Source organism: Euleptes europaea, chromosome 3, assembly GCF_029931775.1.
Source record: "Euleptes europaea isolate rEulEur1 chromosome 3, rEulEur1.hap1, whole genome shotgun sequence".
NCBI lineage: Eukaryota > Metazoa > Chordata > Lepidosauria > Squamata > Sphaerodactylidae > Euleptes > Euleptes europaea.
In genome coordinates this window covers 53,215,709-53,232,335 of record NC_079314.1, presented here as the reverse complement: position 1 = coordinate 53,232,335, position 16,627 = coordinate 53,215,709, and the positions used below count along the sequence as shown (strand labels likewise).

At 47.7% G+C, this 16,627-nt stretch overlaps 1 protein-coding gene across 1 annotated transcript; it reads left to right on the top strand.

Moving 5' to 3' along the window:
* The first annotated feature begins 11,333 nt into the window (after positions 1-11,333).
* Positions 11,334-15,340, top strand: PIM3 (Pim-3 proto-oncogene, serine/threonine kinase). The gene is made up of 6 exons (XM_056846293.1): positions 11,334-11,434; positions 12,119-12,228; positions 12,437-12,487; positions 12,954-13,317; positions 14,591-14,767; positions 14,887-15,340. Exons 1-6 carry the CDS (start codon positions 11,350-11,352, stop codon positions 15,069-15,071), a joined length of 972 nt encoding a protein of 323 aa, XP_056702271.1. The 5' UTR covers positions 11,334-11,349; the 3' UTR covers positions 15,072-15,340.
* The last annotated feature ends 1,287 nt before the right edge of the window (positions 15,341-16,627 follow it).

Here is a 16,627-nt window from a genome sequence, read left to right as displayed (position 1 = left end):
AGGATAATTGAAACAATGGTTATGAAACAAATGCAGAATTTCTTAATGCAAAATGAATATGCAAATCAAGAACAACAAATGTGATCACTCTGTCCTTTGAGCACTGATCATGTGCTGCTTGTATAGAAAAGCAGCATACCTCAAGTTATCTGTGGATAAAACATTAAGCAAGTGTGGTCATAGGATCTGCAAATGTGGGTTAAGGTTGAAGTGCACTCAGGTGATCCTTCATCTGAGATTATCAAGTAATTGCTTCCTACACTTTTCTGGGGGAGGATGCGTTCTGGAATGAACCAAGCAGCACTCATATTTGTGTGAACAGTGTGCCTTTCAACTCTGACATCCTTTCTAAAGGCTCTGCATCATCTTTTACCTACTGACCCCACTAGCCCGAGGGTCTATTCGGGCTGCTAGCGGTGAGACACACAGGGTATAAATATTTTAATAAACAAACCAAAAATGTACATGTGTATGTTCTCTGCCTCTGACTGGGAATGCACCTGGGAATGCATTCCTGATCATGGGGATGGAACCTGCATGCATCCATGTCATGTCCTGTGTACATCAACGGTGTTCTCTTCAGTTACTGATCATGAGTAAGCAGGCAGTGGGGCCAGCATGCTCCTGCCTGCTCCTCCTGTACCGATGATTTTGTAATGCATAATGACATCTGAAGAGGGTTAAAAAGTCCATGGTAAAGCTCTCCAAGGACTTTATCACTACACAGGACCGGTGGGAGGGATGTCAAGTTGGAATGCTCACCCATGCCTTTAAAAAAATAGCTTCTTGTATAGAGAAACTAATGGGAGAAATCTAGTCTAAAACCTTTTTTCTCTGATATGATAGAGTTTTTGATGTGGGGGGTCACTCTTGTAGGTGATCCCTCCACCCACATTCTGAGGTGGCACAATCCAGGAGTGGGAAAAAGAGTAGCAGAATAGAAATGCTTGGGGGAAAGCTACTTGCAACACTGGAAATCCCCAGATCCATCGTTAACAGTGCAAACCTAAGCAGAGTTAGACCCTTCTAAGTCCATTGAAGTTGATGGTCTTAGAAGGATGGAATTCTTTTTAGGATTGCACCATTGGTTGCAAAACGCAACTGACAAGGTGGTTGTGGGTGCAGCATATGGATCAGGACCATGTTGGGAAATGTGAGGCCAACTCTTCCTTTGCCTGTGCCATTTTCCTGATTAAAAACAGAGCCTCTGGATTGCTTTACATCCCATAAAGGGGAGGAGAGACAGACATCACTGTTATGCATGCTGAACAGTGCATTTTCAATCCTCTTTCAATGCACTTTGCAAATGGATTTGACTGTGTGAAACGGCAAAATCCACCTGCTAATGATCACCAAAGTGCATTGAAAGTGTGTTATTCAGCATGTGTAAAAGCCAAGATACCTGTTGTGCCTGTCTTTTTTTCTACATTGGGACTTGCCTTTGTTCCTTCTGCAATTTAAAGCATCCCAAGGGACTATTTTTTTTTAAAATTGAGATAACAGCACAGGTGCAAGAGTTTGGGGTTGAAGCACAGGAGGAACACCCCCACAGTGGAGAAATACCCTCTCCCCACAATGGCCTTGACCCATACTCACTCCTGGCAGCTGCTTTCAGCAACAAAATGATATATTGAGGTAATAGTTCCCCAATGTCACATGTAGCTTTGACCAGAAGCAAACAGGTTCCTGGTATAAAACAGGCTAATAAATCGTCAGCTCCTTTCCACAATAAACATGATAACACTTTTTACATAAGACGATGCTATCACAGTGTTCTTTTGCAGACCACAGTGACAGGGTCAATTATCAGTAGCATAACTGGTGGCTGTGTCATTACAGGCTAGAGACTCCGGTGGCCTCTGTACCACTGGCAAAGTCCACCAGGGAATCAGAGTCAGTTCAGCCAGTTAATCATTTATGCTCTATTACTAGCAACGAGCAAGGACATTGTCTTCCCATCACAGCAGCCCCAGGTCATAGTGCATAATGATTTGGTTGCTCTTTTCTCTACTTAGCTCCAGGTTCATGTTAAAAGCTGGAACCTTAACTGCCTGTCATCTTTCTTAAGATAGCATATGTGACAGTAAAATCTTCCTATATGACTTCAATTGTTCCCAAAGTGTATCTCAAGAAGTCCAGAACATCTCAATGGTTTTTATTTGTCTCTCTCATTACAGAATGCTCCAGGTTTGCATGCATCCTACCTTCCCAGAAATGTACTAACCAATAAAAATTGTTCATAAATTCACACCATATCCACATCAGTCTTGTGTGGCACGTCTATGATGGGAAGGGTGGGAGGGGGAACCATTCTCATTTACAAAAGTTCACCTGGATGCAAGTCAGAAATGGTTGTGTACTCTTGATAAACCATTATGAGGGTAAAAGAAGGTCAAAAAAACTCAAAAGAATTTGAAAAACAACTGGCCATAATGTAAATGTTATTGACACACAGAACTGTCTAACATTTATCAGTTTAAATTTTTAAAACATTCTTAAACCCTTTTTAACCTCCCCATTGGGGACCCAAAGCAGCTTACACAATTACAATCTAAATAAGCAGAAAGAAAATTCCCAGTGAATACAATACACCACATCCTGGGCTGGTCTAAGATCCACAGGGTGGGCTCACTCAAGGCCATGGGCTAGCCCTGCAAAGTAGCTTAGTGTGAGAGAGATAGAGTGAGTGGTCAAAGGTCACTCAGCAAGCTTTGATGGCAGAGCGGGGATTCAAACTAGGGTCTCCCACATCCTAACCCAACACTCTAACACTACACCATGCTTGCAGAGATTCCTATTGGTTTACTGGTATGAAGATCAGAATTAAGCTGAAAGTAATTTACAGTGCATTCCTGACCTTAAAGGGCAAAAGCCCTTAGGAGGTTAGGAAGGTGCTGCGTCAGCATTGGGGCCCTCCACACTGGTGTCCAGGCTACTTACACTGCCCTAAGTGGCCCCAACGCTGGCAGGGAGGGCCAGGCGCCGGCGCAGCAGTGCCACCCTGGAACACAGCGGGGCCTTCCGCTGGCATCCTGCTGGCATAAAGGCCCGCACCAGCATCCCGGGGGGTGTTCCGGCATCCCAGGAAGCATTCCCGGGGCATTCTGGGGGGAGGAGCAGCCGTTAGGCAGCCTCCTGTCCCCATTTGCCCTGGGTACACTGGTGGCGAGAGGAGTGATACTGAACTAGCTTTTTGCTGGTGCAGCCTTGCTTTTCTCAATGGGGTAAAAAGGCCCCATTTGAAGGGAGGGAAAGCAAAAAAAAAGTTTTTTTCTTGTCTTTAAGCGTCTGTGGAACGGCTTAGGATATCATGCATCTGTGCCCTGTGGAGAGCTGACTCCAACTGCTGCACCATTGCCTATCTTAATCAGAACCTACAGGAGCATGTAACCATGTGATCCAACCACCCAAGAATGTGACCATCAGTTCCAACATTGCTGCACTAGAGATGGGGTAGAGTGGCAGCCATAGAGGTGAGGTCAGAAACCCCAAGACCTCCCTGTGGTGGTGCTTCCTGACACACCATAAAGGAGGTGAAGTCAGTGGTAGAATCTTCAAAAGTGTGTTCTAGGGATTTGCAGAAAATAACAACACCAACAACAACAATAATAAATGTTTTTAGATTCAGATATATTGGAGTAAAAAAAATTGGTATGCTCAGTTTCCTGGGTTTCAAATACCAGTACGGTAAATGAAATACTATTTTTCTTTCCCCCAGGTTTCTGATATTTTTTGGCTCTATTATTCCCTATAGGGAATCTTTCCAAGGGGCTGGGGTGGGGGGTGTTTGTAAAGATACTGGCACCAAAACTGCAGTGGAGTTGGTGGTGCCTGTCCTTTGAGTAATCCTCAAATTTCAAGTCAATTGGACCAAAGGGTGCCCCCAGCCGTCCACTTTTGTTTCCAATGGAGGGGGAATGTAAACAAATATAAAACCACCAGCACATACTTATAACTCATCTGTTAGTTGTAGGCTGTTAAATATATAAAGAACTTCGGTTGTAGGCTTTTAAATATATTTAAGAGCAATGGTAAGAAAAATGCCACCTTTTGTTTGTTTGTTTTCTCACACACAAATACAGAGAAAAGCACAGCCTGATTTTTTTTTCCAATTTTCTCCTACATTTCCAGTGACACTTTGGTGGTGCTTTGACTCCTTCCATTATTTACTGTTCTACCCCTGGTACCATTTATATTTATGATAATAAAGAGTACTCAGAGAGTGAATTTATCATTCAACTTGCTTATTAAGCTCCTGCAGTGGGCTTTCAGTCTGTTAACTGAAACTTCTGTTTTAGAACTGGCTCAAATCAGTTCTCGAGAGCTTCTCTTAAAGAGACAGCTCCTCACAGACATGGAAGCTTAAAAGCTGATATTCCTTGGGAAGGAGAAATTTTGCCTCAAAGCACATCAATACCCAAACCTTTAGGTGCCAACAGGGGCATCATTATTCTGCATATGAGCAGTTTTGAGACCAACATCACACTAACAGGGTGTACTCTACACTGCCTCAAAGCAATACCCAGATTATCTGAAGCCAGTTCCTGTTGCATGTGAGAACACCCGTGGCATCCTGGCACAATCATCAGCTAACATGCAGTGTGTGTGTGTGGGGTGGGGGATTATTTTTAAAAGAAACAATATCTGCAACAAGTTGCAGGTCCAATTGAGGCCAATTTAGCCTGAGGAAATACACACAAAACTGCACTCTTGCTTAGAAATAATGGAAGAAAATATGGTTGCCAGAATTTGACAGACAGAATTTTATTCTCTTGGCCAGCTGCCAGATATGAAGGAAGTAATGCCAGAAAAAAATGCAGAAGAGCCATTTGAATTGTATAGGGCAGCATTTCTAATGGGGCAGAGGTGCATTGCGCTGTGAATACCAAGGACTGGATAGCTTCTGAATAAATCAGAAGTTAGAGAGACAGAAAGTCTAGGGAACATAGCCTTCAAGGTGGCTAGAAGGTAAAGAGTGAACAGTATGGACCATTTTTGGAAGAATGCCACTAGAGATTAAAACATCTCAGAGTTGATTTTCACAAGACCAAGTTCACGGACCACAGACCCAACCTGTGAACAGTTTTAACATTATACGTACCTTCTCAGTTTCCATGTACATGGTAGTTTATCTTGTTCAGGACTGTAGCATGCATGGAGAGGAAGTTCCATATTTCCCCCTGTGCTGTTACACCAAGCAGAAATGGTTTGGGGGAGCTATTTGGTCTGTTGCAAAAGATTGTGTGGCACCAAAGGTCCTTCCACAATAGGCCAAATTATCCTTTCCTGGACCACTTTGGTTCAGGATAATAGCATGGGAGGAAAGGTTGAAGCTCCTTCTGCACATGCACCATATTCCTGATGCAAAATAGGAACTGAGAACAGGAGAAGTAAGGGCACTACACAAGGAATATATCCCTTTGAAACAGTTCATAGGTTGGATCTGTGATCCCCACACTGTGAACTCTGTCTCATGGAAATAGACCGTGAAATGATTTGTTCAGAGGCATAATTAACTGGAGATTTCAAGAAATGCCAGCTATGGACCATACCCAGTATGTAAGGCCACTAGAGCCCTAGTCATACCCTTACAAGCTATGATCAAGACAGTAATCGTAGGCTGGCAGCCAACTGGTCTAATTGCTATGGAAAACCATGTATTAAAATATCTTCCTCGGCTTCTTAAGGGCTGCCATTTCCCATCAGTGTACCTGACTGCTCCCCCTGCCCCCAAGTAGCTTTCCACTCCAGTGATCCTGAATGAACTGGTCAAATGTAAAAGTACAGGCTTAAGAAAATTAAATTAAAAATACATTACATGTAGAAGGGGGACCATTTTTATGGACCAGTCCCACAAACCCCAAACCTACCCAATGCAAATAAATTCAGGGGAGCTTCAACAGTGTGCTTTGACAAGCCAAAGCAAAGCTTTTGCACTGGAGAAGGCCAGGGAAAGAACTGTGTCTTTCCATAGTGAAAGCCTGAATCGTTTCAGCTAAACTCTCCACTGACACCATGGACAGCCCCCTCAAACGAGTATCTGCAGGAGAATAATTTAAAGAAGGGGGTTACAATGTCTGCTTCCTTGACAAAAAGCATGACAGATGTAGACATTTAAAATCAATATTGGAATTTGCCACTTAGCTGCTCGCCTACAGTGAGCAGTGACTGCCCCTAGGTGAGCATCCAGACGGCAAACAAGATGGCATTCCTTTTTCTGTTCTGTGAGGCCAAGTGGTATACACAACATAGTCCTGAGTCAGCTGCACGCTCTGTGAGAAAGAATGAGAGAACAAGATTTCCTGACAGTATGCCCATTTGCGCATGTGGCTTTTTGCTTCTGTTTTGTCTTGAGGGTTACTGGTTCTTTAATGCAAACTGATGACAGCTAGACATGGTGGCAGGATATCTTTGTCAGACAAGAGATGTCAGCAGGGATTCATTCCCTGTGCTTACTTACTGCAGGGAAGTGAAGAAGGGTGAGCACAAGGTATCAGTCTATGCTGCTGCTTCCAATATTATAGCCCTATCAGTATTTGTAGCATTTAAAGGTCCTTTATGCATGGGTACTTTCACTCAGGTTTGCCCCCAGTCTGTCTCGGTTGTTCCTTGGAGTTATGCATGAGTTTTCGGTCCACTAGAGATGACCTCGCAGCCAGCCCTCACAAATCCCAGGACTTCCCATTCCTCTATTAACCCAATTTTTCCATCTCCCCTGAGCTCAGCCCAGGTGAAATCCCCATGCATAAGGCAAAGCGCAGGACATGGAAGCTTGGGGTAGTGACGTTTCTCTCAGACAGAACTATAGCCAATTACAAAGCAGCGAGTCAAGAGGCGGGCATTAAAATGGTTCCTGCTTCCTCTGAGTTCTTTCTGAGCAGAAGAAAGGATTTTAGAAAGGAGGCTTATGTTCCCCCCCATTCATTTTAGAGAGCTCTATTTTTAAAAATGCTTTTTAATGTGGCAATTGGGTTTCTGGGTGGGGAGGGGCTTTACTCTTACGGTAGGCACTACAGCCAATTACAAAGCAGCATTTCAAGGGGTGGGGACTCACAAATGCTTCTTGATTCAAGCTTGGAGACTGCTGGTGCAGATTCTTAACAGGAAAGTGTGGGTCCAGCGAGCAACGAACTTCAGATAAAACTCCCATGCATAAATGACCAAAATCACATGCCTTGGGCATAGGTAGAAGGCACAGGAACAACCTTGTTAAATGTAAGAAACTCTAAGTTTGGTCAGTGTTTGGATGGGAGACCTGAGAACCTATGTATGCCACCTTGAGTTCTGCGGAACAAAGTCAGGATGTTAATGCAATAAATCAAACTGCTAGAGGGCACTGAGCACTGGTCCACCTTGGCACAGCAGAAAGCAGACCTAGACTGGGTCCACACTCTGTTGCAGTGATCCCCAGCATGAGCACAATATGCAAATGATGCATAGGTCCAGGCCTAGCCTACAGTTAGCAGCCCCACTGGTCTTTGCTGCATCCAAACACCATGATTAGCACAGTTTTATCCCTCAAGAATAAATGGGTGAGGATGGAAACCACCATTTGTGCTGAAAGTTTTATGAATGATTTTAGGACACATTTATCCCAAGATGTTTACATCTGACTTCCTCAAGCAAGTTTTCCAATTGTTTGGGCCCAGTGGTATCTCTCCCTCAGCCTCAGTCTCCCACCCCAAGAAACTAAGAAGAGAACCTATACTAGTGCTACTCTAGGAATTTCCCTTTGTCCTCCTGTTCTTTACCACAGAGATTCAGGGAAATTCCTAGAGCCTCTTCCGGAAGTGAGAGTCAGCATGGTGTAGTGGTTAAGGTGTCAGATTAGGATCTGGGAATTCCCTCTGCCATGGAAACCTGCCGGGTGACCTTGGGCCAGTCACACACTCTCAGCCCTGGCTCTGACTAGTATTTGGATGGGAGACTTCCAAGGAATACCAGGGTCATGACATGAAGTCAGGCAACAACAAACTACCTCTGAGCATCTCCTGCCTTGAAAATCTATGGGGTTACCCTAAGTCAGCTGTGACTTGACAGCAAAACACACACACACATCCAGAAGTGACATCCCATCCTCCTCAAATTCCACCCTCCAAAGGCACCACCACTACAAATGTCCCAACATTTGCCCAGTGTTGGGAACCCTATCCCCAAGCCACAAGTAGGGTTGCCAACTCTGAGCTGGGAAATACCTGGCAACTTTGTTCTCACTTGCATTTTATCTTCACAGCAACCCTGTGAGGTAGGTTACACTGAGAGTGCGTGATTAGCACAAGGTCACCCAGTGTTCTTCCAAGGCAGAGTGGGGATTCTGCCTATCTTGTTCTGGTTCTGATGACTAGGGTTGCCAGGTCCCTCTTCGCTCCCAGCAGGAAGTGTCTGGGGTGGAGCCTGAGGAGGGCAGGGTTTGGGGAGGGACTTCAGTGCCATAGAGTCCAATTGCCAAAGCAGCCATTTTCTGCAGGAGATCTATCGGCTGGAGATCAGCTGTAATAGCAGATCTCCATCAAGTACCTGGAGGTTGGCAACCCGAATGCAGAAGGGTGTTGCTAGTTTCACCCCCCACACACACACACATACACTTCTATTTAACAACGGCAAAAGCTAGCCTCAGTTCACCAAGACCTGAATATTCCCCCTCCCGTTCTTCGGAAGTGGCCATCCGTCCAAACTATCCTGGCTGCTGTCTGACTGCTGTCCCCCAAATGCCTCCCTGAAACAGGCGGCAAAGTTATGCTTCACAAGTGCGAAATGCTGTGTTGCTGTTATTATTATTTTTAAATAATAATATCCAGAAAGAGTAAACCGCTTTTCAAAGGTGTGAGGCTGGTCAGGTCTAAATCTGCAAGAGGCGGCCATGTGGCTGAAGAAAGCCCGACGTGTGGGGTGGGGGGGGGGCTGCTCCTTTCTCGTCGCCTTGGCGCCCCCTGTGGACAAACAGCGGAAACGCGCCGGCTCAGCCCCAGACGTCAACGAGACGCCTATTAAGGACAAAACAAGAATTCAAACGTGAGACACTGCGGCGCGTGCATGTTTCGCCTATCTGTAAGCCTCTTTGTTGGTGGGTGGCTGGCTGCAGTTGCACAGGCCTGCGTCGCCAGACAAAATAAGAAACGGCTTGCTTTCTTTTCTTTCTTTTTTTATGTGCGTGCGCGCGATCGTTAATGGAGTCTCTGTTTAGAAAGGGGGGGCATCGCAGACACCCGCGGCACAGAACAACCGCTCGGAGCTGCAGCGATTTCGCCGCTATTGGTTCCGTTTCAGGGGTTTAGCTACATTTTGGAGCTGCGTCGCAAAGCACGTTTCTCGCCCGCTCGCCCCCCCCCCCGCTCCTTCTCCCGCTCAGAGAGAGAGAGAGAGAGAGAGAGAGATCTGCGGCGTTCGTTTCGCTGCGATGGTGCGCTACAAAGTTGCTGCTCCTTTTCCGGAAAAGGGAGTCCTCGCCATCCCCAAAAAGAAGAGAGGGGCGCCGCTGCGGCGGAGCGCATCCCCGCTGGAGCCAGGCAGAGAGATGCGGCGGCCCTCCATCAGCAACGAACGAGCGATTAGCAGAGCAATCCTATGCAGTGACTCCAGTCTAAACCCTCAGAATAGAGCAACTCTGCATAGGGTTGATCTGTAAAAGGGCAGATTGGGCGGGAGGGGGGGGCAACTTGCAATTTTGCATCCTAGAATAGAATCATAGAGTTGGAAGGGACCAACCAGGGTCATCTAGTCCAACCCCCTGCACAATGCAGGCAATGCACAACTACCTCCCACCCCACACCCCCAGTGACCCCTACTTCATGCCCAGAAGATGGCCAAGGTGCCCTCCCTCTTATCCTCTACCTAAGGCTATAGAATCAGCATTCCTGACAGATGGCCATCTAGCCTCTTCTTAAAAACCTCCAGGGAAGGAGGCTCTGTGTGTGTGTGTGTGTGTGTGTATCTATCTATCTATCTATCTATCTATCTATCTATCTATTTAATTAGCCCGTTCTAATGGGGCGAGTTTCACGTGACCGCGCTTTCACACGACGCGTTTTCGGAAAGGGGCGCTCGGAGTCGCGAACGCAGTTGCTGGGGCAGGAGGAAGCAGCCCATCGTGCCCTGCCCGTGGACCCTGATCATGGCGGCCGGCTGGAGGGCTGGCCCTCTCCCGCCCGCGACATCCCCCTCCCCCCCCGGCCCCAGCTTCAGACGCAGCGTCTCAACCCTCGGCGAAGAATGACCTTTTTCTTCGCGCGCGCCGAGGAATCCCCGCCCTGCGCCCACCACCGCCAGCTCGCTTTCCACTTACGCATATGCAAATCAACCTCGTCTTGACTGGCTGGAACGAGCTATTCCTTTTGAAAAGCCGCCCCTCTCATTGGACCATGCAAATGAGAGAACCTTCCCCTCTCTCTTTTCTCTCCCCCTCCCGCGTGTAATACGGCGATGAGAATTTTTCAGACATGTAACTCTGCGCGTCTCTTACTATAAGCGAAATAGTTCCTAGCCGCCGCCCCCCCCCCCACTCCCGCCTTGACAACGGGGCGAGGTTCCGCAGTCCCCCAGCTTGGAGATTTCCCGGCTATCTTTTGGGCGGGAGGAGGGATAAAAAAAAAAAAAAAAACAGCGCGCGGAGTCTCATGTCCCCGCCGCCACCTAAACTCCCCCCGCGGAGGGATATCTCCGGGTAAGTGTGCGTGCGTGCTTTTTTTTCCCTCCCCGCACCAAAATATTGAGAGTTAAGAGGCAGCTCTGCTGTGTAATTGAGCTCAGAAGAGAGCGGTGCCTGGCGGAGGTTGTATTGCTGCTGCTGCTGCTGCTCCGGGGCTCCCGCGCTACTGCGGCGCTGGATTGCGTTTACACTTGACCCCCCCCCCCCGGCAGCTTCCGAGAGGAGTGGATTGTATCGGGCGGGCGCCAGCCGCGGCTAGACGGGACTCCGCGCGCCTCCACGGAGCAGGAATCTTGACTCCCCCCCCCTTATTTAAAAACAAAACAAACCCCTTTGATCGTTTTGAAGGACAGCTTTTGCATCGCGCCTGGGATTTTTATTGGCGGGGGCTGCTTGATTTCTGGAAGTCTGCCTTTGGAGGACGCAAAGCATTGAAACAGCTCCAACGCCCGTCGGGAGGGAAAGAAGAAGCGAGCGGGGGGAGCTGCTGCGACCCGAGGCTCCCTCCTCCTCCTCCTCCTCCTCGCCGGCCTTGGGCTGGAGCCGGCTCCGTTGGTTTCGGCCCCGCCGCCGCCGCTGCTCCTGGGCAGGTCCTTGTTATTGCTTCGGCGCGCTCGGTTGTGAATTGAGTGGGCGAAGCGCGAGGGTCCCGGGCTCGGCCGTCGGACTTTCGGGGTCTGGGGGACGCGATCGCGGCTTGGAAGATGCTCCTCTCCAAGTTCGGCTCGCTCGCTCACCTTTGCAGCCCGACCAGCATGGATCACTTGCCGGTGAAGATCCTCCAGCCAGGTAAACAAGTCGTGACATTTCTCCGGCGCGGGGGGGGCGGGGGGAGGATGACGGGTTGGGGATGTGCGTGGATGGGGGGGCAGGAGTTGCGGACGGTAAGGGGAGGTGGGTCTTTTTGGAAAGCGGTCGCGAAGGGTCTCCCCCCCCCCCAATTCTCGTGGAAGCATGGGGGGGGGATATGTTGGAGCGGCAGGGAGTGGCATCGCGCGCATTGTGGCGTTTCAAAGGGCGAAAACGCACGGGAGGTTTTGCCTTGGATTTGCCGCTTTCTAAATGCACATTTCCCCCCCCCCCAGCCAAATTCTCAGAACTCAACAATAAGCCCCCCATGCAGAGTTTTGAGAATCCAGATGGGGGAAATGGGCATCTAGAGTGGCAAATCCAAAGCAAAACATCCCGTGCGTTTTCGCCCAAAGTTCAGGACAAGGGGAATCGAAAGGAGAATGCCGGATTATTATTTTTTTCATAGCTTCATGCTTTATTTACATCCCCTCCTCCCAATTTTTCACGTTCAGTCGTTATTTGGAATTTGAATTAAAAGGGGGGGGGACTTCCACTGATTAAAGGAGGGGAAACAATGCTTGTACGCAAGATTTCTGCAACCGCGCTCCCATTGATTCCTGAAGATTGTTTCCTGTGCGAGAAATCGGTCCCGACACTTTTTCTCCCCCCCTTCCCTCCTAGTGAAAGTGGAGAAGGAACCGTTCGATAAAATCTATCAAGTGGGCTCCGTGCTCGGCAGCGGGGGATTTGGCACGGTCTATGCTGGGAACCGGATCGCAGATGGCTTGCCGGTAAGAGGAGGCTCCTGGCCCGTCTGCGCTCTCCCCTCTCCCGCCACGAGGCTATTGTTGCTCCCCCCCCCCCCCGCCAACCTCCTCGTGTGGGGCTGGAGAATCTAGAATCCCCACCTATGCCTCCAGCCCCCCTGCAACCTTGGCTGGCCTGGCTGTTTGCAACCTGCCCAGCTCCCCGTCTCACCACCTCTCTCCTTCCTTCCAGGTGGCGGTGAAGCATGTGGTCAAGGAGAGAGTCACGGAGTGGGGCACGATTGTAAGTATCTCCGTGGGGCGCATCCTTCCCAAATCCTGGGGTGTGCATGTGTGCGCCAGGCATTTCGCATGAACGCCCCTCGCCTGCATAAATAATAGTGGGGCAGCTATTGTTTGGGTGGGTTCCCCCTTGCCAGTGGGTTTCCCCCTCCCCCGCCCTCCATGCTGCTGTCTCTCCAGCCTCTGTTATTGTTTACGTTGGGGAGAGAGATTTGGCGGGGTTTCTTCTCCCCACCCGCCCTCCCCTTTTGACTGCGGCAGCAGCAGCGGCGGAGACACCCAGTGGAGCGGCTGTGGACTTCCCCAGCACTCCAGCGCCCCCTTCCCCAAATTGCTGCTGGAGATTCCATTTGCAAAAGACGAGTGATTTGTTTTCAAATGGCCGCGAAGGGGGGGGAGACCCTTCCGTGCTTGGTATTCCCAAAGCTTCATCATGTCTTCCTTTTCTCTCTCTCCCTTCCTGGCAGGGTGGAGTAATGGTACCCTTGGAGATAGTCCTGTTGAAGAAAGTGGGGTCTGGCTTCCGAGGGGTAATCAAGCTCCTGGACTGGTATGAGAGACCAGATGGCTACCTGATTATTATGGAACGGCCAGACCTGGTGAAAGATCTCTTTGACTTCATCACCGAGAAGGGCGCCCTGGACGAGGAGACCGCCCGGGGCTTTTTTCGCCAAGTCCTAGAGGCGGTGCGCCATTGCTACAGCTGTGGCGTGGTGCACAGGGACATCAAGGATGAAAACCTCCTGGTGGATCTCCGGACAGGCGAGCTAAAGCTGATCGATTTTGGGTCCGGGGCCATCCTCAAGGACACCGTTTACACTGATTTTGATGGTAAATACCCCTCCCGTGCTCAAAGTGTGTGTGTGTGTGTGTGTGTGTGTGTGTGTGTGGATGAGTGGCGGAAAGCACTTAGCCGTGAAAGTGCTTCCACTGACGCATCCCCCGCCCCTGCGTCACATTTATGACACCTACTACTAACAAAAGATATTTCTGCTGCAACAGCCAGTAACGGATCTGCCAGTAATTAAATCCTTTGCGCTGGAGGAGGTTCGGGGGCGTCGCAGCGATTCCAGGCAGTGACGCAGCAGTTTATATTTTCCCTGCCTTGGAAAAAAAAAAGGCGTTTTCCTAGAGGGCGATGTGTTTACAGTTGACTCAAGCTTTACCAGGGTTCCCATCTGTGCTTCCCTGTATAATTTTTTACTGTCTTCTCATTTTCCCCCTTCCCCGATCTCCCTTATTTTTTTCTCCCCTTGACGCTCCTGAAACCCTGCACTGCAGATTGGAGTGAAGGGTAGGAGAAATAACCCTTTCTGATTTGTAAAGGCTTGATTCAGAACATCAGGGTTGGAAATGTCGTTTTGTTGTTGCAAGAAATATATGATGTGCTTTTTGCCGATGGGTGGAAGTGGTTAGGATTTTCCTTCTTTCAAGGTGAACGTGATTGATGTAAACGAGGGACCGTTCCCCCCCTTCCCTAGTCAGCTGCAGCATTTAACATCTGTTTGTTGTGAAACCAGAGCCTCCTAGCCATGTGACCTTCCGCATCACAAATTCCAGTTTTTATTTGGTATCCAAGTAACAGCTCAGTGCAGAGGGAGGGCAGTTGCTAACCGCCTCTGTTGCACGAGAGGCAGATTTCGCCAGCTACGATTGTATATTATTCTGATTTGGGGGGGAGGGAGTGGTGGATTTAACATGCTTCTGGAATTGGCGAAAGCTGATTAGTCAAAGATAGTAACTAAGACCTGAGATTCACCTTCTCTGCCACCCCCTTCTTCGTCCTTCTCTCTTTGTCCTTTTGTGTCTATTTTTGGTGTGGTGCTGCAGACGCCACGTGGTCAGGGAGAAGGGAGCTTTATGTTAGTAAACAGTCAGCTGATGGAGAGCTGTGTGGTTCACTGCAACAGAATAGCAGGACGTCAGGGGCCAAATTAAAGCATAATGTAATCTTAGGGGTGACTTTAGGTTCTGGAATTTTCCATATTGGGGGGGAGGTTTGTAAAAAAAAAAAAAAGGTCTTTTAAAAAAACCCACAATGTAATGCTAATATAACCTTGATTCAAAGTCTCACTTGGCTAATGTCAGGGGTCTCCTGTTTTAGGGACACGTGTGTACAGTCCTCCAGAATGGATTCGCTATCACAGATACCACGGCAGATCAGCGACCGTGTGGTCCTTGGGCGTCCTCTTGTATGACATGGTCTGCGGGGACATCCCTTTTGAACAAGACGAGGAGATCCTGAGGGGACGGTTATACTTCCGAAGACGAATTTCACCAGGTAAGCTGAGACACTGAAGCTTCTATGTTGCTCATCAGGCCCACCCCTCCATCTTTTCCCATTAGTGTTTGCCTTTCATAGCCCCCCTCATTCTAACCTGCCTTCTCCATATGTTTCAGAATGCCAACAACTGATCAAATGGTGCCTTTCCCTGAGGCCTTCGGACAGACCGACACTCGAGCAGATTTTTGACCACCCATGGCTGCACAAATCAGAAATGGTGAAGTCAGAAGACTGTGACATAAGGCTACGGAACATTGACACAGATGTGTCTAGCACAAGTTCGAGCAATGAGAGCCTGTGAAATATTAAGGACCATGCAACAGGAGGGGAGCTACGAGCAGAAAAATAAATTTACAAGACCACAGTGCTGCTGCTGCTGCCAATATGTAGGAGGGGCTAGGAAAAATGCATTCTTTATTCTGTAGTTTGAATCTTTGTCTGAGGGACTTTAATTTTTTGTTATTATTATTTCCCCCTTTTCTGGCTGGTTTCTGCTTTGGAATGAGAGATTTCCTTTGGAAATGCTGACGTTTGGGAGTTTGCAGGCCAGTACTTAGTCAAGACTGACCTCTTCTTTTCTTTTTCTTTTTTAAAGATTAAAACAAAGCAGTGACCTTTTTAACACGGTAACCCTTTTTGCTCTCATAGAGCCTGGACTACATTTTAATTTGCTTTTTTGAGTGCCTTTTTGAAAGCTGCTTCAGTGGGACTTTCTTTTTTGAGCTGTGTATGTCCAAAGAAAATCCAGGACATGATAGGATTTCTTTTTGTGTACGTGCTCCCTTTCCGCACTAAAGGTGCCGGGATGGGATAGCCGGTTCCTATGATGTCCTGGAGAACATGTTCAGTGATTGAATGAAGTAGTCCCATCCACTGGTGATGGAATACTTGAACACAGACATTTCAACCCTCCCTGGTTTCTCCCCAGCCCTCCCCCCCTGCCCTCCGAGACCACCTCTGCTACTCCACGCATTATATTTCCAATAGGCTGCACAGGTTTTTTCAGCTGTTTATCAGGAACACTTAACTCTCATTTCCTGTCATCATCTCTACCACTGGGCACAAACAGCCCTTTTCTCAACTCTCTCCCAACCTGCAAGTCTTAAAAGTATGTATGGGCACAATCAATGCAATATTCAAGGACTTTGTGTGTGTGGTTTTTTCCCATACCTGTATAATGTGTTTATGTAAATTTGGGTTTTTCCCCCCTTTCCCTCTCCCGTGTATTATATGGTTTTATTTATTGTCTGAAGTTTAGAAGATCTCTCACAGTCTCATCTGTGGCTATTTATTTTGGCTAATTTATTTGGTTAGAATTATTCAAACGTTGCTTCCCCCCACCCCTCTTAAGCCTGTCACGGGAATTCTTACAGTTGGTCCACATTTTTTCCCCTTTGTATTTCTATCTGTCTTTTTATTTCTGTTGGTTGAAAAAGAAAAAAAAAGTCTGACCATACCTTTTTGTTCATTTTTGGTTGGAAGATGGAAAATTGTTGTACAAAGTCTAATTTAAGGGAACTAGAATGACTTTAAAAGTTAGTTCAGTATGCCTTTTTTGTCTGGTATTATTTACATACCAGAACTGTAAAGTAATGCTGTTTGGAAGGGTTTTAAATTATTGACACTGTACAGTCTTTGTGCATTGGCTCTGGAAGAAAGAGGGGACAGAGTCATAAACCTTAATTTATTTTAATAGCTGTGTGTTCTGTGATCTGGTTGCATTTATGCAGCTTGGATTTTGGATTTTTTTTTCTTCTGTTTAACAGTGTGAAATGTATGGAGATCATATTTTTTATACAGGTATTTCAATTAAACTTTTTTGTAGATAATCCATGTGATGCTTTCCTTTTGATTCAG

What these genes read in the sequence shown, in the direction of transcription:
- PIM3 (XM_056846293.1), top strand. Translation starts at nt 11,350, where the DNA reads ATGCTCCTCTCCAAGTTCGGCTCGCTCGCTCACCTTTGCAGCCCGACC. An exon ending in TCACGGAGTGGGGCACGATT is followed by an intron (nt 12,488 to 12,953) that starts GTAAGTATCTCC and finishes CCTTCCTGGCAG; the next exon opens with GGTGGAGTAATGGTACCCTT. An exon ending in CGTTTACACTGATTTTGATG is followed by an intron (nt 13,318 to 14,590) that starts GTAAATACCCCT and finishes CTCCTGTTTTAG; the next exon opens with GGACACGTGTGTACAGTCCT.